The sequence below is a fragment of the Protopterus annectens genome, chromosome 15.part0 (genome assembly GCF_019279795.1).
Source record: "Protopterus annectens isolate FY-2018-M chromosome 15.part0, PAN1.0, whole genome shotgun sequence".
NCBI lineage: Eukaryota > Metazoa > Chordata > Ceratodontiformes > Protopteridae > Protopterus > Protopterus annectens.
The window spans coordinates 279,081,792-279,106,734 of record NC_056749.1 but is presented as its reverse complement, the minus strand read 5'-3'; the positions used below and the strand labels follow the sequence as shown (position 1 = coordinate 279,106,734).

The 24,943-nt window shown below is 39.6% G+C and overlaps 1 protein-coding gene across 1 annotated transcript in view; it reads right to left on the bottom strand.

The window, feature by feature from the left end:
• The window catches only part of FRMPD3 (FERM and PDZ domain containing 3), a 581,141-nt gene that overhangs the window by 331,044 nt on the left and 225,154 nt on the right, over window positions 1-24,943 (bottom strand). Inside the window, exon 3 of the mRNA XM_044057050.1 lies at window positions 24,737-24,868. Coding sequence (XP_043912985.1) covers window positions 24,737-24,868 — 132 coding nt within the window. The remainder of the gene's footprint in view (window positions 1-24,736; window positions 24,869-24,943) is intronic.

The window sequence follows — 24,943 nt, the reverse complement described above, 5'->3', positions numbered from 1 at the left end:
CAAGTTTTGGGGCTGAAAAGCATGGTATGAGGTATAACCTGGTAGTGCTGTGGTGCTCTCGGGAGCCCTGAACCAGGTTTCTGTTACTGCACAGATATCGATGTTCTCCATGCTAAGGAGAGTTTCGAGTGTGCATCTTGAGGTTTAGACTTCTGGCGTTGAGTAGCATTACTCTTAGTTTCTTATCCCTTGTGATACCTATGGAGGTGGGTTTGTCTTTGAGCCTTGCCTAAAAAGGCACTATGGGGTAGCAAGAGCCTTTGCCAATATCCGAAAGCCCAGGGGTGACAGGTGCAAGCCGTCCCTAGCGAAGCATCGTGGCTTGTCGAGCATATCATCCCAAGCTGACAGGCATTGGATCCCCTTTGAATGACACCAGTACTTAAGCCAATTGTTGAAATTGATCATCTTGTCTTCATATTGTGGCATCATTCTTGGTGAGGGTAAGATGCTACTCAAGGTCAGGGTCATACCGGCCTGGGCTACATGCTCAGAGAGCTCCTTTATGTCTCTTTTCATGTAGTCCAGGGAGGTACGTCTCAGGTCATTCACACCAGCATGGACAATGACTGTGTCATATTTGTACTTGCCTTGGAGTGACCTGAGTGCTTGTGTTATGTGGTGGATCCTAGCGCCCGACAGGCTGCTCACCGTGATCCTCTCCTTGTTCAGTCTGGTGAGCGGGACGTCAGTGTGCCTGACGATAGAGACACCTATTACAAGTGTATTAGGTGTGTTGTTTAGTCTTAAGGGCTGTGACTGTTCAGCACACTGGCTTTGTGAGATATGTGTTGCACGTGTTTTGTTTTGGGGTAGCGGCTGCTTGGGTGTCTGCTTTGGAGGTCTCTGCTGCTTCGGCAGATCTTTATTTAGAGCCTCCGAGTATGTTTTTGTGTGATTATGTGTTTGGTTTGCTGTCGTGGTAGGTCTATGTGAGACTAGAATTGTAGTGAGTGTGGTTTCCTTCTCCTCCTGACTGGTTATGCCAGTACTGAGTTGAGAGAGCTTAGCCTCCAGTTTGGCTATATGGTTGCATCCCTCACATGTGTTGGAATTTGTTGGGAGGAGGAGAGGGTTGTCTGTGTACATGAGGCAGTTGTAACATTGCCTCAAGATTCCCAGATTCACCAGCTGGACCGAGGAGGAGATTGACAACTGACCTTTGGACATGCTAGAATAATATTGGGAATTCCTTAATAATTGAAAACCAGGGCCAGTGGGGAGTGAGGGTGTAGTGCTTTTAATTTTTTGTGCTGACTTATATAATTGCTTTAGTGAGCAAGTGCCAGGTAACTTAAGTGCAATGTGTTACAGGTAACTTAAATGCAAAAACGACAAACAGTAACTTTCTTTCAAGTGAAACAAGGAAATAAGTACAGTAAGCAATGCAGATATCACTAGTGATCCACAGAAGCGCTGAGAAGCTGCGTATTAGGTGGAATTAGCGTTCCAGGAAAATAACAAGCAAACAACAAGCATATAAACAAAGCTAGATTCAGCAGGCATGGATCTAGTCTATGCTACAGCAAACAAGGTGTACCAATTTCAGTAAGATACAGTTCAAATATTCAGGCACTATAAACCTTTAACCAGAAATTCCAGCTCAGAAGGGCAGAGTCCAGCCTCTTCTCCCACAAGAGTGCAGACCACAAACCTTCTTAATGTAAAATAACTGGCCTGAATCCCAAGTGCTTAAACCAGAACTAATACACTTTACGAATAACAGACACTGGGCTCTCATTCAGCAGTTCCCAACTTAGAAGGATGTAAGCTACCTGTCCTGCCACCACAGTGCATGCCACAAACCTTCCTAATGTAAAACAACTGGTCTGAAGCCCAAGTGCTTAATCCAAAAGACTTAGAATGATAGCTACACTTTAATCAAGTTACTACCAAGCAGTAATAAATACAATTGAATACTTTAGAGAATGCCTGGATTAGTGCTCAAGTTACACAAACAAAGCTAGATCCAGCAGGCCCGAATCCAGTCTATGCCACAGCAAACAAGGCGCACCAACTTCAGTAAGAAGCAGTTCAGATATGCATGCACTATAAGCCTTCAACCAGAAATTCCCAGCTCAGAAGGGCAAAGTCCAGCTTCTCCTCCCACAAGAGTGCAGACCACGAACCCTCTTAATGTAAAATAACTGGCCTGAAAGCCCAAGTGCTTAAACCAGAATTAATACACTTTTAGAATAACAGACACTGAGCCCTCAATCAGCAGTTCCCAACCTAGAAGGATGTAAGCTACCTGTTCTGCCACTACAGTGCAGACCACAAACCCTCTCAGTGCAAAACAACTGGTCTGAAGCCCAAGTGTTTAAACCAAAAGGCTTAGAATGAGTTACACCAAGCAGTAATAAATACAATTGAGTACTTTTAAGATGATGCAAAAGTAAAAAAGTAGGTAGAAACACAAGTACAGTAAAAGCAGATGAATTTTTTTTTTTTTTTCTGAACAAGTGCTGAGATCAAAGAAACAGATTTGAGTGCTGAAACTAGAAAACTGGCTAGTTATAAGAAAAAAAAAAACTAAGGTAGAAGGCTTCCCTCCAAAACAGAAGGGCTTTGGGGCTCAGAAGCCTACAAATAGTCTATACCACTTAACAGGAAAGGCAGGAAACAAGCTTAAATATATATTAATTATATATATATATATTTAAATGTGTGTGCAAGTCTAAATAATAACCCCGATGTTAGTTAAATTTCTCTTTTTAGAGACTTGTTTCACTGATTCACTTTTATGTCAATTTGTGCTATAGTCAGTTTTTGTTTTGTTGACTGTAGCATTTAAATTGTAGTTTAAGTTTTGCTGTAGTTGCATGACTATAGAGTTGTAATATCTAAATAAGGTGGGTGGTGTATTGCCTCTCATGCTGAGGGTTTTGAGAGGATGAGGCCCTCACCCTTCAACCTCTTAGTGCAAGAAATCTGGACAAAGCCTGCCAAAATGGGGGAGGGGGACAAAGGCCCAAAAATAGGGACATATTTTAAATATTGCTCTTATAGGTTCATAGGTTCATAGGTTTATACTAGGCTATCTGCCCTAAGGCATTTATAAGCCTAGCCCAAATTTTTGTGGCTTACGCCACCCCTTATATGAAAAAATACTGTGCCCATTAGTTTTTTGTGCCTCTGTCCAGCAGTGACACAGAGATGATTCCCGGGGTAAACCTACGATCTCCCATCCACAGGTCTAGATTTCTCTTGAACAGAGTCAGCGAGGTGCTCTGCCTCACATGGACCGGGATTCTATTCCACAGCATAGGGAGTCTCTGAGTGATAAATCTATCCCTCCAGCATGTCCTATTTATATTCGTGCTAAGGTTTAAGTCGCTAGCTCTAGTGGTTTTGGTGGATTTGGATTTTTTGAGGTGGAGCATGTCCATTAATTCCGGGTTGGACATGGCCTTGTATGTCAGGCACATGTCACCTCTGAGCAGACGGTATGCGACTGAATAGAGCTGGAGTTTCTTCAATCTGGCAGCATATGACAGATTTTGGAGTCCCTTTATCCTTTTGGTGAGGAACTTTTGGGGTCTCTCCAATTGCTGCAGATGTCGGGTGAGATACATCCCGAATGGGGCATTGTACTCGATCATTGGTCTGATAAGTGAAGAGTACAGGGGAACAATGACCTCACTAGATCTGGATGTGAATCCCTTCATGATCAGGTGGGCAATGTAGAAGGTCTTTCTAACCACTTTAGCAATGTGAGTGTCAAAAGAAAGGCCACTGTCAACCTGGGTCCCCAGGTCCCTGATAACCTCTTCTGTGCTTAGTGGATTGCCACCTATATGGTAGCTTGGGGTTACCTTGTTTTTCCCGAAGGGTATGACTATACATTTTTGGCGTTTAACTTCAGGCCATGGCTCTGGCACCAGCTATCTGTTTCCGTGAGTCCCTTCTGAAGGATATCCGTGTCCGATGCACTTTCCACTATGGCCCAGTTTGCAGTCGTCTGCAAACTTTGTCAAAGTCCTCCCATGTTGGCCTGTACTTCTGAGAAGTAGATGCCAAACAATAGGGGCCAAGGACCGAGCCCTGTGGGACACCACTTGTGACCGGCTTGGAGTCTGACATAGCGCCAGCAACTCTAACCCTGTGGGTTCTGTCCTTAAGCCAGTTTGCAACCCATCTTGTGACATATGGGTTTACATTTAAGCTGGTAAGTTTTTCTACAATACCGAGTGGGGTATTGTGTCGAAAGCCTTTGCAAGGTCAAGGTAGGCTGTATGGACTGCCTTTCCCTCATCAATGGCCTTGGTGACTGTTTCAAAGAAGTCGACCAAGTTCAAAAGGCATGATCTTCCCTTGACAAAGCCAAACTGGGTCGGGTCCAATGTCTGCAAGTCCCCTATATCTTTGTTTATGAGCTCCATTATGATCCTCTCCATAGCTTTGCAGACTAGACTTGTTAAGCTTATGGGGCGTTAATTACCAGGGTCTGTAGAGGCGCCGCCTTTGTGGAGTGGGACCACAGTTGCCGTACGCCACTCCTTGGGCACTTATCCTGTGGTAAGGCTGAGATTAAACAGCTGCCTTATGTGCGGGTTTAATTCCTCATTTAGCTCATGTAGCACACAGCCGGGGACACCATCCGGTCCCATTGATGCTGTGTTTTTAGCTTTAGAGAGAGCAGCTTTCACCTGCGCATTTGAGATGTCCGGGAGGCTACACTCGGCTGGGATAGTTATCTCTCCTTTGGGGGGGGAGAGGGGGGTGAAGTTTGCACTGAACCTGTCTGCCAGTATGTTGGCAATGTCTGTGGGTTCAGTGATTTTTGTATCATTTTGGACTAATTCAGAGCATATCTGGGAGTTTCCACCCAGGTTCCTAACATAGCTGAAAAAGGCCTTATGATTGTCCTTTGAATCCATGGCAATTTTTCTCTCAAAATTGGCCTTAGTTGATTTTATGAGTGCTCGTATTTTTTTTACTAATAATGATCAGGGGTGACTTCCCCTTTTATGGATTTTGTTCTATCATGTAATAGCTTTCTCCTCTTATTGTAAAGTTTGTTAATGGCTGGGGTCTACCAGACTGGATGTTTGCCCTTTGTGGAAAGAGTCTTGGTTTTATTTGAGATTGCCTGATCCATGCAGTCCTGGAGGTGTTCATAGAAGGCATTTGTAAGGGCTTCCGCAGCTTGGGTTGTGGTTTCCACTGGCTCAGGGGCCTTGAAGGATACCACACCAGTCTTGAGTAGTGTGAAGTTTGCTTTAGAGAAGTTCTTCACTATGGTCTTTTTTGTTTGGTGTGGGGCGGGATGTGGATTTCCAGTGAGTTTAGTTTATGATCAGATCTCACCAATGAGGGATATACTTCCGGTGTGGAGCATTTTGTCCCCATGTTTGTGACAATGAGATCTAGTATATTTTCTCCTCTCGTGGGAACAGTGACTAGCTGTTCCATGGCATTTGAATTTATGAACTCCAGGAACCGTTGGGCTAGAAAGTTAGGGCTTGAGTAATGTTCCCAGTCTATATTCGGGTAGTTGAAGTCACCCAATATGATGGTGTTTGGAGATACATTTATACCCTCCAGTGTCTTCAGGAAGGCTGTGTGGGGTTCCTGAGTTTGAGAGGGTGGCCTGTAGCATGCTACAATTTGTAGAGCAGTTTTGCCTATGGTTAGTTGCACCTGGATGGTTTCCGAAGCTTCATGCGTTGCCACCAACCTGGAGGTGTGGGTATCCTTTATGAATATGGATACACCCCCTCCTTTTGTGGTGTGGTCCAGGTTTTGTGGCCGGAACACATGATATGAGGTAAAACCTAATAGTGCCGGGGTGCTCTCAGGAGCCTTGAACCAGGTTTCAGTTACAGCACAGACATCGATGTTCTCCATACTGAGAAGGGCCTCGAGTGCGTGCATTTTGAGATTTAGACTTCTGGCATTGAGCAGCATTACCCTCAGTTTCTTCCCATTTTTGTTTTCTAGGGTGGTAGGTTTAGAATTTGAGCCTTGCCTAAAAAGGCACTATGGGGTGGCAAGAGCCTTAGCCAATATCCGGAATCCCAGGGTGACAGGTGCAAGCCGTCCCTTGCGAAGCAGCGTGGCTTGTCAAGCATGTCATCCCAGGCAGACAGACACTGGATCCCCTTTGAATGACACCAGACATTAAGCCAATTGTTAAAGCTGATCATCTTGTCTCTATATTGTGGCATCATTCTTGGTGAAGGAAGGATACTGCTCAGGGTTAGGGTCATACCTGCCTGGGCTACATAATCAGAGAGCTCCTCTATGTCTCTTTTCATGTAGTCCAGGGAGGTGCGTCTCAGGTCATTCACACCAGCATGGACAATGACTGTGTCATATTTGTACTTGCCGTGGAGTGACCCGGGTGCTTGTGTTATGTGGCGGATTCTAGCACCCGATAGGCAGCTTACTGTGACCCTCTCCTTGTTCAGCCTGGTGAGTGGGACGTCAGTGTGTCTGACTATGGAGTCACCTATGACAAGTATGTTTGGTGTTGTATTTGGCCTTAAGGGCTGTGACTGCTTTGCACACTGCTTTTGTGGTTTATGTGTTGCTTGTGGGGTGTCTTGAGGTAGCAGTTGTTTGGGTGTCTGCTTTGGAGGCCTCTGCTGTTTAGGTAATTTTTACTCAGAGCCTTCGAGTATGTCTTTGTGTGTTTATGTGTTTGATTCAGTGGAGTGGTAGCATTATGTGAGGCTGGTTTTGTGGTGTGTGTAGTTGCCTTCTCCTCCTGTCTGGTCTTGCCAGTCCTGAGTTGAGAGAGCTCAGCCTCCAGTTTGGCTAAATAGATGCATCTCTACAAGTATTTGTGTTATGTGGGAGGAGGAGAGGGTTGTCTGTGTACATGAGGCAGTTATAACATTGCCTCAAGATTCCCAGATTCACCAGCTGGACCGGAGAGGAGATTGACAACTGACCTTTGGACATGCTAGAATAATATTGGGAAATCCTTAACTGAAAACAAGGGCCAGTGGGGAGTGAGGGTGTAGTGCTTTTAATTTTTAGTGCTGACTTATATAATTGCTTTAGTGAGCAAGTGGCAGGTAACTTGAGTGCAATGTGTTACAAGTAACTAAATGCAAAAACGACAAACAGTAACTTTCTTTCAAGTGAAACAAGGAAATAAGTACAGTAAGCAATGCAGATATCACTAGTGATCCACAGAAGCGCTGAGAAGTTGCGTATTAGGTGGAATTAGCGTTCCAGGAAAATAACAAGCAAACAAACAACAAGCATATAAACAAAGCTAGATTCAGCAGGCCTGGATCTAGTCTATGCTAGAGCAAACAAGGTGTACCAATTTCAGTAAGATACAGTTCAAATATTCAGGCACTATAAACCTCTAACCAGAAATTCCCAGCTCAGAAGGGCAGAGTCCAGCCTCTTCTCCCACAAGAGTGCAGACCACGAACATTCTTAATGTAAAATAACTGGCCTGAAGCCCAAGTGCCTAAACCAGAACTAATACACTTGGACACTGGGCTCTCAATCAGCAGTTCCCAACTTAGAAGGATGAAAGCTACCTGTCCTGCCACCACAGTGCTTGCCACAAACCTTCCTAATGTAAAACAACTGGTCTGAAGCCCAAGTGCTTAATCCAAAAGACTTAGAATGATAGCTACACTTTAATCAAGTTACAACCAAGCAGTAATAAATACCATTGAATACTTTAGAGAATGTCTGGATTAGTGCTCAAGTTACACAAACAAAGCTAGATCCAGCAGGCCCGAATCCAGTCTATGCCACAGCAAACAAGGCGCACCAACTTCAGTAAGAAACAGTTCAGATATGCATGCACTATAAGCCTTTAACCAGAAATTCCCAGCTCAGAAGGGCAGAGTCCAGCCTCTCCTCCCACAAGAGTGCAGACCACGAACCCTCTTAATGTAAAATAACTGGCTTGAAAGCCCAAGTGCTTAAACCAGAATTAATACACTTTTAGAATAACAGACACTGAGCCCTCAATCAGCAGTTCTCAACCTAGAAGGATGTAAGCTACCTGTTCTGCCACAACAGTGCAGACCACAAACCCTCTCAGTTCCAAACAACTAACTGGTCCAAAGCCCAAGTGTTTAAACCAAAAGGCTTAGAATGAGTTACACCAAGCAGTAATAAATACAATTGAGTATTTTTAAGATGATGCAAAAGTAAAATGAAGTAGGTAGAAACACAAGTACAGTGAAAGCAGATGAAATTTTTTTTTTTTTTTTTTTTATCTGAACAAGTGCTGAGATCAAAGAAACAGATTTAAGTGCTGAAACTAGAAAACTGGCTAGTTATAAGAAAAAAAACAAGCTAGAAGGCTTCCCTCAAACACAGAAGGGCTTGGGGGCTCAGAAGCCTACAAATAGTCTATACCACTTAACAAGAAAGGCAGGAAATAAGCTTAATTTTTTTTTCTGTTTCCCAGATGCTCTCTTTGTACACAGTAGGAGTGCCTGAAATCAGAATATGATCTCACTGCACTCAGTTGAGTGAGCAAATGAGATGGGCCCAGAGGCAGGCTGAGGGGAGGGCAGTTTCAATGCCACTAAGATTAACACCAAAACAAAAACAGGGAGGGTGGGTGGGAATAACTGAAGAGCAGAATAACTTCAGTATTCCTTCAACACTCCTTCATACACAGCTTAAATCAAATTAAATACTGTATTTTTTTTTTAAAAAAAGTGCAGATAAAGGTACTTAAATTCTCTTATACGTCCAGTTGAATATAACCAAGTTGTTAGCTAGTTCTTATAAACTTATAAAGTTGCTAAGGTAACAGGGTTTGTTTTAACATACATTTTTTGAAGGATATGAAATCTGAAACTCCAATGTATGTCATTATTTATTTAGAATTTATTTTAAGAATACACTTGTGCACACACTGCACTATCTGTACCAGAGATGCGTAATGCTGTCACGTGTTGCACCCTGAGCTTAGATGCTGAAGTATTTTTATGCTTTGCATTCATATGTTTGGTTAACAGGTGAATCCCTTCCCCAAGTCCCTGTTACAGGGGAAATTTAGGAGCACTGTCAGGTCAATAAACATGATCAGACTCAACACTGTCAGTATATGCCAACTATGAGTCAAACCCCAGACTTTAGGATGATGACTGTGGGTATCTCCTACACCCAGTGCTCTGTCTAAACTGTTGAAATGCTCTGCTCCTCAACTTCAAGCACACCTCAGGTTATGCCTCGCTGTTCTGAGCAGCAGCTGCTCTGCACTAAGATCTCCCAGATTGACAAGCTTCTTACTTTATACCAAAGATGGGGCCCACTAACCCCACACAAGGATTTCATTTCTGCTGCTCATATCCATAGTCTCGTTTTAGAAAAAGGATACAGACTGCCTGTTAATCTGAGATCTTTGTCCTAGGATTTGGCTCCTAGTTCACCACAATCGTCTGGTGGAAAGATCCATGCATATGTGTTTCATTTCCCAGGAAGTTCATTAGAAGTGATATTATTTATAATCCCCACTGTTTTTAGTGTGCCATTTCTTCAACAAACTTACTTTTGCACTTCATTTTGTTACAGGTTCTAAATGAATTTGAATATAGAAGATAAACATTTGTGAGTTTTTAATAATGCAGCCTAGAACAAAACTAAGTACCTGAATTGCCTATTACTAATACCAGCAGGATTTATTCGACTGCTTTCTGAAACACAGATTATTGTTCTCCTCTATGACGTAGTACATTGTTACAAAACTCTTGTTTGGATTTATGAAGAAAGCATACTGCATATGTGCACATTTTCTACCATGGTGTCATCAGTGCTCCATTACTGAAGCCCAAGTGATTAACTAGCTATGCTTCTAAAAGAGACTATGCTTGGAAGTCCATTTTAAAGGCCCTTGAAAGGTACAAGTCAGAACCAGTTAAACAAAATGATCTGAAAGCATATATGAACAGGCTGCCTTGACATTTGTATACTGCATTCAAAAATCCTTATGTATTATTTAGTTTCATTGCTTGTCCTATAACTATTTTATCATATTTAGGGTTATGTAAGAGCTGGGGTTCAGCTGCCCTATGATCTGGAATGTGATGGAACAGAGTCATAGAGGAGATGGAGTTCAGACACACTGAAGGAACCTCCACCTGGGAACTGAATTAGAGAACCGTTGCTCCCCTGTAACATAGTTCTGCTTAAGGGTCAAAATTAGTTCATGAAAATCCTCATATAATTTCACAAGTGGCTTTCATAATGAGATGTATGCAGTTGCATTATTCCTTACAACGCATCTAATATGGCTACTGCCATTTGTGGTAAACCAGACATCAAAGCAAGTGCCTTGTAGTCATTTTTTTGTTATTCTAAGCCTTCCTTTTAGTAGACCACCCTCATGGGGCTTCAAAAGTTTTGTCTGCTATGCATGTATGGGCTGATTTGCTCCTGGCTCCATATTCAGCTATATTATGCTAATGACTGCATGTGTCTTTTGTCTTGATCTTTGCATTCCTAAACTCTTTGGCATGCCTAGTAATTCTTCTTAAACCAGTAATGTAATCATAATCTATACATAACTACCATGGTGCAATGCATTATCAACCTCACTAATGTTTTTGAGCATGCTTGATCAAGGCAAGTTTTAAATTATTCCTTGTGACTCATGCAAGCCTTAGTCACAATACTTGAAATCTGTTGTTTCAGCCATTTGATCTCCTTTTTTCTTTCTTAGTACATTTATTTATCTGATAAGCATTTCTATACTGATTATAAGATTTTCGGTGTACCTCTCCTCTCCTTTCCCTCTTTAAGCAATTAAGCAATGGTATGATCTATATATCTCCTGATATTTCTTTGACTGTATACATAAACTAAGAGATGTACAGATGAAATTTTCACTAAGAAAAATAAATTTATGATGCGTCTAATTGTGAGAGGAGACAACGTGCTAGTAGACTACAATATGCATAATTAGGAAAAATACCATTAATAGTTTGTGTAGGTGTACGATGAGCCAGAAGTCAAGTAACAGTTTGTAAATTCAATATCATAAGGTTCAAAGTTTCATAGAGTAGGAGACTTTTGAGACTGAGACAATACAACAGAAGTTAGTAACATAATATTGGAAGAGTAGGAGTTGATGCTGGATCATTACAAGAGCAAGCCCAAGATAAATGGAGAGTATCCTTTAGTATAGTTTCGAAGGAGATTGTGTTAGAGATTTGTCTAACACTGAGAGGAAGCTTATTCCAAGTGTTAGCCACATAGTAGCTATAGAGGAATTTACCAATGTTTTTGTGGGACATGTACACTTGTAGAAGGTGTTGTTGGGAACTGCGGAGAGTGTGGTTGGGAGTGGGAGGCTGGATAAGGGTGGACAGAGAAGGGCAGGTGGTGGGATCATAAATTATGGAATGGGCCATGAGAAGTTGGGACAGTACGATTTGATGATGGAATTTCAGCCATTGCAGACTTTTCAAGATTAGGCAGTAGTGAGAGTGGTAGGGTTGGTTGGTGACAAATGCAGGTCAGTATAGGTTTTGGTCTTTTTCAATGTTTCCATGCACTATCTCTTTTATTCAAAAGTTCACAAGTAGTTTGTGTTAACCAGGTGGCATAGTGAGTTTTGATTCATATTTTCCTGGTGGGGGCTTGGATGTTGAGTGTGGCTAAGATGATGTTTGTAAACACCTGGATGGCTTCCTCCAGCGGGAGGTCTTGGAGGAACGACCAGTTAATCATGGAAAGAGAGTGGTTGAAAGTGTCTGGATTAAAATTTGAGGACTGCCGTGTTCTTTGTACTGCTGGGTTTTGTGTAGTTGATGTGTGTGCCTTATTACAAAGATGGGATAGTGGTCACTTAGGCTGTCAAGGTAAGGATGAGGGGTTGTGATAAGAACTGGAGCTAGAGATAAGGACCCAGTCAAGTGTAGAGCCATGACTGGTATGTTTATTGATATTAGTAGGAGATGTAATTAGTTGGGAGAAGACAGAGAGGTTGATAGAGGTGTTTGGGGAATCAACATTGAGGCCATTCCAGTAAATATTAACAACACCTACAATAACAGTTTCATAAGAGAGAGTCTTAGAAATCTAGGAGAGAAAGTGCTCCAGGATAGGGATTTTTTTTCCTGGGGGGATGTAGATGGAGGCAAATGCTATTTTTTTGTGATTGTTCAGGTTACAGGAGACAATGAGTACTTCTGCTGGGTGGAAGTTTGGGGGCATTATTGATAGTGGGTGGAGGGATAGCTGATTAGAGAACAGAATAGCAACACCATCACCTTTTTTCTGAAGTTTGTCTTGTTGAATGACATTGTAGCCTAGGGGGAGAAATTCAGAGTCGGTTATATGTGGCATAAGCCATGTTTCAGAGAGGAAGAGAATGTCACGGATGTGTACGGATATCCAGGAATGAAATAGAGAGATCTTGTTCATGATGCTTTGTATATTCATGAATAGAATAGATAGGGTATGGTGGAAGAGGATGGGAAGGTCTGTGTTGTAGGTTTGGGGATGGGGTATAGGGGGTGGAGAGTTGTGGTTGGGACCAGGGCTAAGGTGAATGTCGCCAGATAATAAAAGGTTTACAATAGCTAGTTTGTCAAAGGATAAAGTGTGGGTGTGGGGAGTAGGACTTTTGTTTTGAGAGGGGTTGGGGGATAATTGAAACATTTTGAAGCTCTACATGATAATGTCAGAGAGAGGAAAGATGGCGGGGGATATTAAGTAAGAATGTGTTAAAGAATGAGTGGTTTGGGATTGGGTTAAGACAGGTGAGTTGTAGCTGTGTGGAAGGGTACAATAGTATGAGGTTACATCAGAGGAAATGATGAGGGAGGGTGACAGAAGAAGAAGTAAGATGGAGGTAGGAATAAATTGTTTGGGGAGATGCATATTGAGAATGTGTATGGGTGAAAACAACAGATAAAGAAAATACGAGGGAGCATAACTGTTGATTGGATGACACGAGAGGAAGTTGGGTGGGGAAAGGGGTGTGGTAAAAGGGGATGAGTATATCAGTAGTGAAAGTGGGGGTGGGTGGGAATAGGAATAGGGTCGGGGATCAGAGTGAGCAGAGTAAAGCGAGGGTGAACAGAGTGGGTTGAACTTGGATCTTCAGAGCACAACTGCACTGAAGTGCTAAAATTAAAACAATCGGGAACACTATAGATGAGTGTTAAATCCACTATGGTTTTGTCCAGTTCAGTTGGGACACACATGTCCTGAGTTAGATGCTGGAAGCAGTGGCTACAAACAAAATAAATGGCAGGAGTAAGTTCAAAAAGAAATAGAAAAAGTATGTAAAGCGAGGGATAATGTTAGTGGTGGTCCAAATTGTCAGGCTGGTGTTTGCAACTGTTGCTGTTAGGTTAGGACCTAAAGAGGACAAGAAAGCTTGGACAGAGTAGGTAAAGGTTGTTGGCATTGGGACGGGGGGGGGTCGCAGAGTCCACTTAAGTGTCTATGGTTATACTGAAGAAGGCTAAAAAGAGTAGATGATTTTGCTGCAGGATGTACTTGGTTGAGTGAATGCTCCATGATAGTGGACATCTCAGTAACTGCAGCCCCTACACGAGAAAAATATATACATAATTTTCTTTTATTTCCCTTGACCTCCTTTAAAACTACTTTCAAATGATTAATCCTATACTTAAGTCATCACTGTATATACATACGCCATACATGTTGCATTAAAGACATTTTCTATGTTCTATGAATCATAATGTTTCTGAGAGATGGTCAGAAAAATGTACTCAAATGTTTATACAGTGCACGTTTGTCTACAGTACTGGTTTAAACAAAGCTATGGGAGAGATATGTGGACATGTTTCAAAGTGCTAATGTAAATATAACTTTTTTTGGATTTGTCTTCCTCTCCACCTAAAGCAAAGTACTTCTTTTATGCCATTCAGTCATAATCCAGACAAATGGATGTGTAACTACAAATTCTTCCCTGGTTTAGCACCCTTGTCAATAAAACATAAAAACTTGAAGAATCAGCCAGAAGTACTCAACAACCACTTTATAAGGTAACAAATTCAATGGAGTTAAGCACTTTCATCCCAAAAATTTTACGCTATTATGCTAACGATCGTGTCTACCCTGTAAGAACCAGTAACCATGACCACCAACTGCCTCTGGCTAATCAGGCCCATGGGAACCGGCATAAGAAAGTGACATCATTCCTGAGGGAACGCTTAGGTCCATCACCACCATCAATAGAGGGAGTGAGGCATATTGAACATATTAAAAATAAAAGCAATAATAAAGCTTTGGAAGCCAACAATTTGGATTTTTACAGGAATCAGGAAGTGAACCCAGTACACCGGGACTATTTAGTACATGGGGCTTGTCCAAAGAGGAAATATGGAGGATAGCATGAAAAGAAACAACGAAAAATTATAATTTACCATAAAGAGTAACTTTGGCAATGCTATTGATATTTTAGATGCATCTTGTGTGTTGAACTTTTTTAATATAGAGGGATGTCCTTTGACCTAAAGGTGTTTTGAATCCCTGGGTGAATTTGCTGATAGTGAACTGGTGTTTTCTGTTTAAAATTGTCTCAGGGCCAACAGTTTTAACAGTACAGGTGACTTTAAGGTTTTTAACTATTCCAACAAATGTATATATCATGCCCTTGCTGATATTCTTGCAAAAGGATTTAGTTTGTGCCGGCTCGTAGAGGACATATAGCTGAATTGTTATTGGACTTAAAATTCTACACTATAAAATTAAATTTATGTTTATGATTTAACTCTAGTGACACTTGAACATACCCATCCACATTGTTTGAAAAAACTAAACACTTGTAACCCTCCTATACATGATTTTGTTCATACTTTTGAGAGGGCATGTGAACTGGATTCTAGGCAAATGGTTCATGATAAAATATGCTGGGGTCAAGACAACTTGACCATAGAAGAAAAAGCTCTTTTGTCAGATATTGTTGATGATAAAAAATGTGAGATATGAAACCAAAGGTAACGGTATGGTTATTATGGAGAAGGTGGATTATTGTAATAGTATGAATGTTATTCTTATAGATGGAACATATTCTGAGGTTTCTAAAAATGAAATCAATATTGCTTTTAAAATATTGATACTATGCTTGATGATATGTTATTTCAGGATCAGGTTAAAAAGGAAGTATATAACTTTATAAAAAATGAGTTCCCAGTAATAGCAAGTATTTTTGGGATTCCAAAAATCCACAAAGATTTATGTCAGCCTCCATTCAGACCTATTGTTGATGGCAAAAGATCAAAAATGTTCTTTATGGCCAAACTGGTTGATTACTATCTAAAAGATGGTTTAAAGGAACTTAAATATATTTGTAAGGATTCTTGGGATTTTTTTATCCAACTTAAATAACATTGAAGTTATTGACGGTATTTTGCTTGCCCCCATAGACATTAAAAACTTATTTTCTGTCATACCACACAATGTGGGGTTACACTGGCTAGAAATACAGTTATTTGAGACTAAGAAATTCAAACATGACTGCATTAATCTTGTTACCATAATGAAAGTTATTCTTCACAATAATTGTCTTTTTTGAAGGACAGTATTTTAAACAAGTTGTTGGTGTAGCTATGGAAGCATGCACCACCACCTATGCCAACTATGGTATATCTTACTGGGAATCTGAATTTATTATTAAAAGTAGATACTCAAAGTATATTAAATATTATACACGGTTTTTGGATGTTTTTTTTGGCTTGGACTGGAACTGAGAGACTATTGAATGAGTTTTTAAATTACATTAACAGTACCACTGAATTTCTCAAATTCACATACACAATCCATAATGAAAGGATATATTTGGATGCTGAAATTTTTATAGATCCTGTTGATAAAAAATTAAATTCCAGAATTTATAGAAAGCCTACATTTTCCAGTTCATATTTGGAAACTACTAGCTAAACCCCCCCCCCCATACCAGATGAGATCTGTGGTAAAAGGTCAGTTGGTGGGAGCAGCTAGGATGGTCTCCTGTGAAATAGATTTTAGAACTGAAATTGATTTTATACTTGATATATTCAGGAAAAGGGGCTACCCTAATATCCTACTGGAAAATGTAAGCAGTGAGGTTATACTTAAAAAAGAAAGGGGATTTTTAAACCCATTTTAAACCATCATATTATTGGATATGATAACAGGAATAAAGATGGAGTTTCCCAATGTGTAAATAAGACTGACGATGGATGAAAACAAAAAAAGGAACTTTTTCATTTATTACAGTGTTTAACAAGAACAGCTTAGCTGTAGTAAAAATTTTAAATAAGAACTGGAATTTTTTTACCCTTGACCAAGCCATTATTGGGTGACAAGCTGGCTATAATGTTTAAAAAGGATTATTCCTTCAAAAAACTGTTAGAAAGTAGAACACTATCAAGTATTGCTTTCAATAACAACAATAAGGTATTAGGTAATTTTAAATGCAGGATGTGTAAACAATGCCATTATATAATACCCATGGGAGTAAGATTTAAACTTTATTTTTCAATACAAGGGCATTTTGTCAATCCAAGAATGTTGTGTATTTGGTAAGGTGATTACAGTGTCCTGCTTGTTATATAGGAACAACTTCTAGATGTTTACATGAAAGAATGTATGAGCATTTGACATTAAAAATGGAAAATTGACTAATGCATTATGTAAACATGTGATAAGAGTATAAATATCATGAATCTGGGTATTCTATAATACAGCAGCTTGTTCCCGATGTTCAGGGTAAATTACTACCTGAACCTCTAGAATTATGTGAACTAAAGTGGCAATTATGGTTAAATGCCTTTGTTTATCCTGGGCTGAAGGAGTACACCAGTATCAATTGTCTGGCACTTAGAGGATTAAAGTTTTTCAATCAAAGTTTTAATTAACAGGTTGTGTTATTAGATTGCTTTACTGATTACATTTTTTATAGTATTTTAAGCTGTGATGTTAGATGTTTTTTAGTTCTGAAGTCCCCTGTAATATTTTTGGGACAAAGGCGCTTTAACTTCATTGAATTTGTTACCTAATAAAGTGGTTGTCAAGTACTTCTTGCTGTTTCTTCAAGTTTTTATATTTTATTTGTTTTATTTCATTTGGTTATGATGTTAGCACCCTTGTCTCTCATGGATAGGGCAGCATGAAAATGATATGCTCATCTCTAGGTTATTTGTATTTAAAATGCAGGGATGAAAAACTATCATGGGAATGTATGGTTAGGCTTCTAAAGTTCATCAGTAGCCTAGTAACTAAGAATACCTGTTTGGCTTGTGCATTGCACAAATAATACTATAACAGGAATGAATAATAAACAAAAAGACCCAAGGACAGCCAGAAACTCCAGTATAAATCCATCTTTAATACCAAGGTGAAAACATGAGTGCTTTCGTAGCAAAGCTACTTCATCAGATGTATATTACAAACACAGAAACAGCTCATTAAATACTTCAAAGTATTGCATGACTACAATTCATTCATGCTTAATGATGCAAACTAATATAACACATTCATCTAAATGTTATATATCTAACAACAAATATATAAAAAGCTATGAATAGTATATATTAAAAACTATTAAGGATCTGAAAGTACTTTTCATGAGTTTATTGATTATATCAATACCACCACCTCATTCTTAAGGTTCTCTTCAAAAATTTCAGTTGACTCTGTACAGTTTCTGGATGCAAAGGTACTGTTAGATTCAGAAGGTAGTATTTCAACAAAGTTATATAGAAAGTCTTGTCATTGCAACCATCTGTTATTTAGGGAAAGCATGCACCCATCAAATATTTTTAAAAGTGTGGTTAGAAGCCAAGTTTATAGAGCTTCCAGACTGAGTGTGCATGACACTGAATTCACACAACAGACCCATAGTTTAATGAAAGCCAGTCACTGCCAGGGGTTACGCACAGGATGATGTTACCGAGAGTGTTGAGTTAGTGTCCAGTTTGAGAACTAGTAAAGCTAGGGCCTGTTTTGGTAAAAGAATATAGCAGTGATATGGACTCAATGCCCAAGGAGAATGATATAAAATATGAGAATGAAGGAGAATGATAATAAATTAAAAGTGTGCCTATATTATTCCAGTGATATAAGACAATATAGGGATATTATTGAAAAACACTGGAATATTTTGACAACAGACGACATCAAAGAGATAGTAGACACTAAACCGATGTTTATGTATAAAAACATGAAATCTTTGAGAAGACTTCTGTGTTATCCTAAGAATAATCTTATCCTAAGAATAAGATGCCTGATCATGACATTAAATGCACTACTGCATGCGGGCATTGCCATGTGTGCAAGTATATTGTTAGTAGCAATGTGTTTAAACATTCGGATCAGGACAGAGTTTATAGATTCAATGTTTATGCAACGTGTAGTACCACACATATGGTCTATTTAGCTTATTGCCCTGTTTGTTTAAAATTCTATATTGGCAAAACTGATAGAGCCCTTAGGGGCAGGAATAAGGAACACTACTATCATATTGGTAAGGGTCGCATGGTGAGTGCATTATCCAAGCACATTTTAGATAGTACACATTTCTTCAGGTTTCTGGTGGTAGGACATACTTCTGAGAACATCAGAAAGGGTGATATCAGTAGCCTAAATGAGCAGTTAGAAACAAAATGGATAGTCAGACTACATGGAGATTATGGGCATGGCCTTAATGACAGAGTACCTATCAGACCAAAACTTAAAGCTAGACCACTGAATAGGAAATAATATAGTTTTTTGTATTTTTCACTGTTTTTTACAGTGTTTAACAGTTTGTAATATATACTATTCATAGTTTTTTATATGTTTGTTGTTAGATATACATTTAGATGAATGTATTATATTAGTGTCTTTAAGAATAAATAAACTGCAGTCATGTGAGACCTTGAAATATTTAATGAGATGTTTCTGTATTTCTAATATACATCTGATGAGGTAGCTTTTCTACCAAAAGTGCGCATGTTTTTACCTTGGTATTAAAAATGGATTTATACTGGAGTTTCTGGCTGTCCTTGGGTCTTTTTGTCTATTTTTTGTGGTGTACATTTTTATTCTTATTGGACCCAAGTTCGGTACAGGTTGGTAGTTGTGGTGTCTTACTGCTATAACAGGAACATTATCATTCAAAGAAAAAGAAAATGTAGACATTATGACACCAAGCTCCACAACGTGACACAGCAGTTTAGTGTTTATCCAAGTATGGATAATTCTATTTATAGTCTGCTATTGATATTTTCCAGCAGGGCAGAATACATTTTCAGTGGAGACTTGAGAAGATAAGCTGTACATATATTGCAATTGTAATTTATATTATTTTCTGACAGAAAAAAAATTGGTACCGTAAATGAATAAAACCAACAACAATCCAGCATCCCTTATAAAACTGCTAAGTTAATTTTGAAAACTGCTAAATAATAATATAAGATGACAACTGTGACAGAGTCAGAAGCTCAGCAATTTGGAGGAACTTAGTTATTGCCACTACTGTTCCACACTTATAAGAGCCAGTTGAAAAGGGACACCTCTTCTGAGAAATGTACTACTCATAACCCACTGGCAAGATCCCCTGGGGTAGACCTAGGACATGTTGAAGGGATAATATTTCCAAGCTTATTCCACATGATGAGCTGGTTACTGTTATTGGGGAAGGAAAACACAGTGGCACCTGTACAATATGCTACCACTGCACCCCTCACCAAGATGTGGATTTTTGAAAATAATAATAGTGATTATATAAAAACTCTTAAGACTGCTGTCATTTCATCTGTAAAGGCATATTGGTAAACCTATTTGCAATACGTAGACGTTTCTGTAGGAAATGTAGCTTGTTGATCCTTTGCAGGAAGTTGATGGTTTGTATAAAGTCCCAGATAAACTAGAACTCTCAGTGCAACATCATCAGTCCATGCTCATCTGGGAAACGTACTGTATTTGTAATCAGTATAAGATTATGTCACTGCTTAATTCAAGACTGGAGAAGGGTTAATGACATTGTGGCATTTGGCACATTTAAGCATATAATATAAAAATTGTGGAAACTTCACTAATGCCAGATTTAGGAACACTATACTTTGATTTTCTACCTGCTGTCAAAAATAAAGACTGAGTTATAGATCTCTTATATTGTGTTGATCATCTCACCTAAGGATAAATCATAAATAAGAATGCACAGCAGGCATGATGCGGGTGGGATGATGCCATGCATTATCCAATGATGGCAATGTCATAGCAGGTAAAGGTATGTCTTACAGTTAGATTTACATTTGCAATTTGTATATGATTATATTGATGCATGGCAGATTTGATTATCTGCATTACAAACAAATTATTGTTTTCATTTTTTTCCCCTGTTGTTAGTAATTTAAATATTTTAGTGCCCTTTACGTACAGGGTTATGATCAGGTCTGTGATCAAACCAGGTTATTAATGCCAAGAAGTTCACTTCAGAGATGAATCTTGGCATCCACACTGAGAACACGTACATGGAGCAAATAAATATCCATCAGTTACAGAAAAAAAAAAGTGTAGGAGCGCAGTGTTTTACAGTTTTCAAAGCTTCTGAAAGCCAATAAAGCATTTAGTGCTATCAGACACAGAAGGCAGAAATCAAGTGCCCCTCTGTAGAACTAATGGCTTTAAAAGCTGTTAAAGCACTTGCTCTGCCACACTTTTTCTTTATAAGTGTGGCAGAACAAAGCATCTAACAGCTTTTATAAGTTGCTATAGCTTCTTCTGCTGCTCTTTGCTGGTTGGCACTATTTGCTGTTAGCTCCTAGAGCAATGCCTGATCTAAACAGTGCTTAGACATCCTTAATAAGCTTAAGATTGAATCTTGTGCTAGGGACATCCTTAACAAATTTTACCTTATTCTGATTTTGGAGCTTAATAGTGGCACTCCATGCAAAAACCCCCCCAAAAAACAAATATATATATATATATATATATATAGTTACTATTACAATGCATAGAGCTCAACTGCTTACCTCCAGAATGAGGGGCAAATGTATTGTTGTTATAATTCATAGCTCTCACCTTCTAACATTCAGAATAATGGGCAAATCCAGAAAATATGAGGGACACCTCTTAAGGTATTAGCACTATTAACTTAAGAAGTTGGCAGATATGTTCAGTGCTAACTTTACCCCCCTCTCACCCCCTAAAGGGTCCATATCTATACAGGAAGAATGCAGAGTCCCTGTAATCACAACTACGCAGGTAAAAGCTGCACTCTCTAAAGCCAAAAACACAGCATCCATGGGACCAGACAACATCCCAGGCTGCATTTTAAATGAACGTCAGAACAAACTGGCTCCCCACCTAAGCACCATGTTCAATCATAGTCTCACATCAAGCTTTGTGCTCACTGAATGGTGCACAGCAACAGTTATCCCACTCCACAAAGGGGGGGGGGGGCACCACTGATCCCAGGAACTATCACCCTCTTAGCCTGATGAGCCTGGTCTGTAAGGCCATGGAATGTATCATCATGGAACTCATAAACAAAGACATTGGTAACCTCCAAACTCTGGACCCCACCCAGTTCGGGTTTGTGAAAGGCAGATCATGCCTCTTGAACCTGATCAACTTCTTTGAGGCAGTCACCAAAGCTGCAAACAAGGGCATGGTGGTTCACACAGCCTATCTTGACCTCGCCAAGTCTTTCAACACCATTCCCCATTCTGGAATTATAGCTAAACTCACTAAACTAGCTATAAATCCCTATGTCACAAGATAGGTTGCCAATTGGCTCACTGACAGAACCCACACTGTAAAAGTTGCAGACTTCAAACCAGTGACAAGTGGAGTACCACAGGGTTCAGTCCTAGGACCTCTCCTGTTTGGTATCTACTTCTCTGAAGTACAGGCTAACACAGAAGGCCTTTGGCTTATGAAGTTCGCAGATGACTGCAAACTAGCAGCCATAGCTGAGACACCAAATGATGTGGACATCCTACAGAAGAGCCTCACTGATACAGATGTCTGGTATCAGAGCCATAGCCTTAAGCTCAATGCCAAAAAGTGCACTGTCATCCCCTTTGGTAAAAACTCTGTACCCATGAACTACCACATAGGCGGCAGTCTACTTAACGCCTAATGTGTGATAAGAGACCTGGGGACCCAGGTGGACAGTAGTCCTTTGATAATCACATCGCCACAGTAGTCGGAAAATCCTTCTACGCGGCACACCTCATCACAAAAGGGTTCTTGTCTAGAAAAAAAGAGTTCATTGTTCCCGTCTACGCGACACTCATTAGACCCATTATAGAATACAATGCCCTTTTTGCAATGTACCTCACAAGACATCTGAAACAATTGGAAAGGCCACAGAAATACCTCACTAAAAGAATCACAGGCCTAAAGCAGATGCCCTATGCTGACCGTCTAAAAAAAACTCCAGCTATACTCTACTCAGAGGTGATCTCTGCTTAACATACAAGGCCATGTCAATCCCAGAGCTGTTGGACATGCTACACTTAAAGAAATCTCAATCCCTCAGGGCCACACACTCCAGGGATCTAAACCTTGTCATCACAATGAACATAACATGCTGGAGGGATAGGTTCCTGACCCAGGGACTCCCCAGACTTTGGAATAGACTGCCCATACATGTCAAGCAGAGCACCTCTTTGGCCCTCTTCAAAAGGAACATTGACGATTGGATGGGAGATAGGAAATTCATCCCGGGGTTCACGTCAGTCACCCTGCTAGACAGGGTTCCAGGGAAGTAAATACTGTGGGAAGAAATAGCCAGGGAATTGTTATGGCTAGGATTGTATAGCCCCTAGGGCCGATAGCCTAGTACCAACCTATGAACCTTGAGGTTGTGAAATTGTCCAAGTATAACCCATCTCCTTTTTTCCCAAATCACTAGCTTTTAGTAGTAAGAAGGATATTTTAGAGTAAAGCTATCATTTACAAAATCAGTTTTATGTTTAATAAAATGATTATCTGTAGGTGGATGTAATGGTATTCTGGACAGACTGCACCAATGCTAATTCTGGCAATGAAAATGGACTGCTTGCAAGAGCCTGTTTTCTAAACACTGAGTCTCTTTTGTAAACATGAGCTGTAGTGATGGCATTACTTCTTAGGAAACAATGACTTGATGCTGAATATTTGACATTAACTGAGTCACAATCAATACTTACAGACTGATCTCATCATATTAGGAGGAGCTGGTAAGGCAAGCAGAAAATGACAGTCTATGTAGATATTAGATCTGCTGAACAATGGACCAAACGAGAAGCTGCATACATGCTTAGAAACTTGCTGGCATTACAAGCTCTGCATTAACACATTTTGAAGGCTGAAACATGAATGTCTGTAATCATTATTTAATGACTATTTTGTTTTGTCAAAAAGCAGCAAACTTTACATGGAACAGCCCAAAATGTGATGCAAAGCAATTAGAGAAATTCTATGAAATAAAGCTCAATTGAGAGCATCTACATCCCCCAACACACACAAAGATGTGACCATCAATTAAAACCACTGACTGTACACACATCAGATCTTTGATTTCATTCAAATGAATGAATACATACATAAATAACTGTCATATAGGAATATCTTGTCAGTTCACTGCCGTCAGAAGGCAATGTGCATTTCACTGGACCCCCCTATACCTCAGCCTCTTTGTTCATTAATCAAAGATCAAATGAAAATAATGGTGGATAACAGAACAAAATCAGGGACAACTACTACCTTTATATACTTTAAAACTTACTAGCATAGTGGACTCTGCACTAGCAAAGTCAACTGCTAGTTATTATTTAGTGACTGTAGTCCTCACTTGTTTGTTAAAAAATCCACAATCTTTACAAGGAGCATATCAAAATATGAGGCCAAAAATCACACCCGTTCTACAAAATAAGAAATAGCTGAGAGCATATGCACCACCGTCCATATATGCATACATATATGCATATACTGTTTAAGCTGGTCATACTTTTAAGCTACAAGGTTTAATTTACAAAGAATCTAAGTGTTCACAAATCTGATGACAGCTTTGTAGAATATATTCTAGTGTTACAATGGATAGAAGAGGATTAGCTTTGCATTTGCTCACAGAAACTGATTTAATGACTGGTGAAGTCTGTGTTTGATGTTTTATATGATATTGTTATTTGCTTGGCCTCCTGTTGACACTCTCATAGCTCTCAAGAACAGTTTACGGCTCTCTGCAAGTAGGATTTGTTTTTCCTGCTATATTGTTGGCTGTATAACTTAATCTTTTAATAATTAAGAAATGCTGGTGCATTTGTCGGCCATCAGGTTGTGGGTTAATTGAGGTCAAAATTCTGAGGTACTGCTTCCTCAGGCTCAGTGCATATTCTTCCACATTTACAGGTTCTGTTCTACTACTGCAAGGATTGTAATTACAATCCTCAGAATTTCAACAAGAACCCATTAACCTAATGAGAAAAAACATCACCCAAGAAAAATCAATTATTTAACAGCCCGATTAAGTAACATTCTATACAAATTAATTTATGAATAATATGTGACTCTTACATGCAGTGGCATGACTCTGATACTCACACACATGGATGCTGTAGGTGTTTGCCAATATACAAGTTCTCCATTAGTACAAACATAATTATACTGTCATTGCATATCACATCTGACTGCTTATCAAAATGACATCAGCTGAAGCAGGACAAGAATTCTATACCAGAACCGGATTAAAACTTTCAAGCACACATTTTGGTCTTCTGCAGCTACCAACTGAAGGCAGCCATACAAAATTAATAAATGTGGCTCATAACTTTGAGTTAAAATAAGTAGAAAGCGACACTGAAGTACTTACGTGTGTCAAAGGCTGCCTGTCCTGCAGGAGCAACAGTTTATGATTCTGATCTGGGACCTCAGGCTCCAAAACGAGGGCAAAATGCTCAATGTACCTTAGAGATAATCTGTCTTGCAAAGTAACCATCACATCCTGGCAAAACAGAAGTAAAGTAAAAACTGATTTAATGCAGCAACACAATCCTGGAAAGACTTGATTCTTGTTATA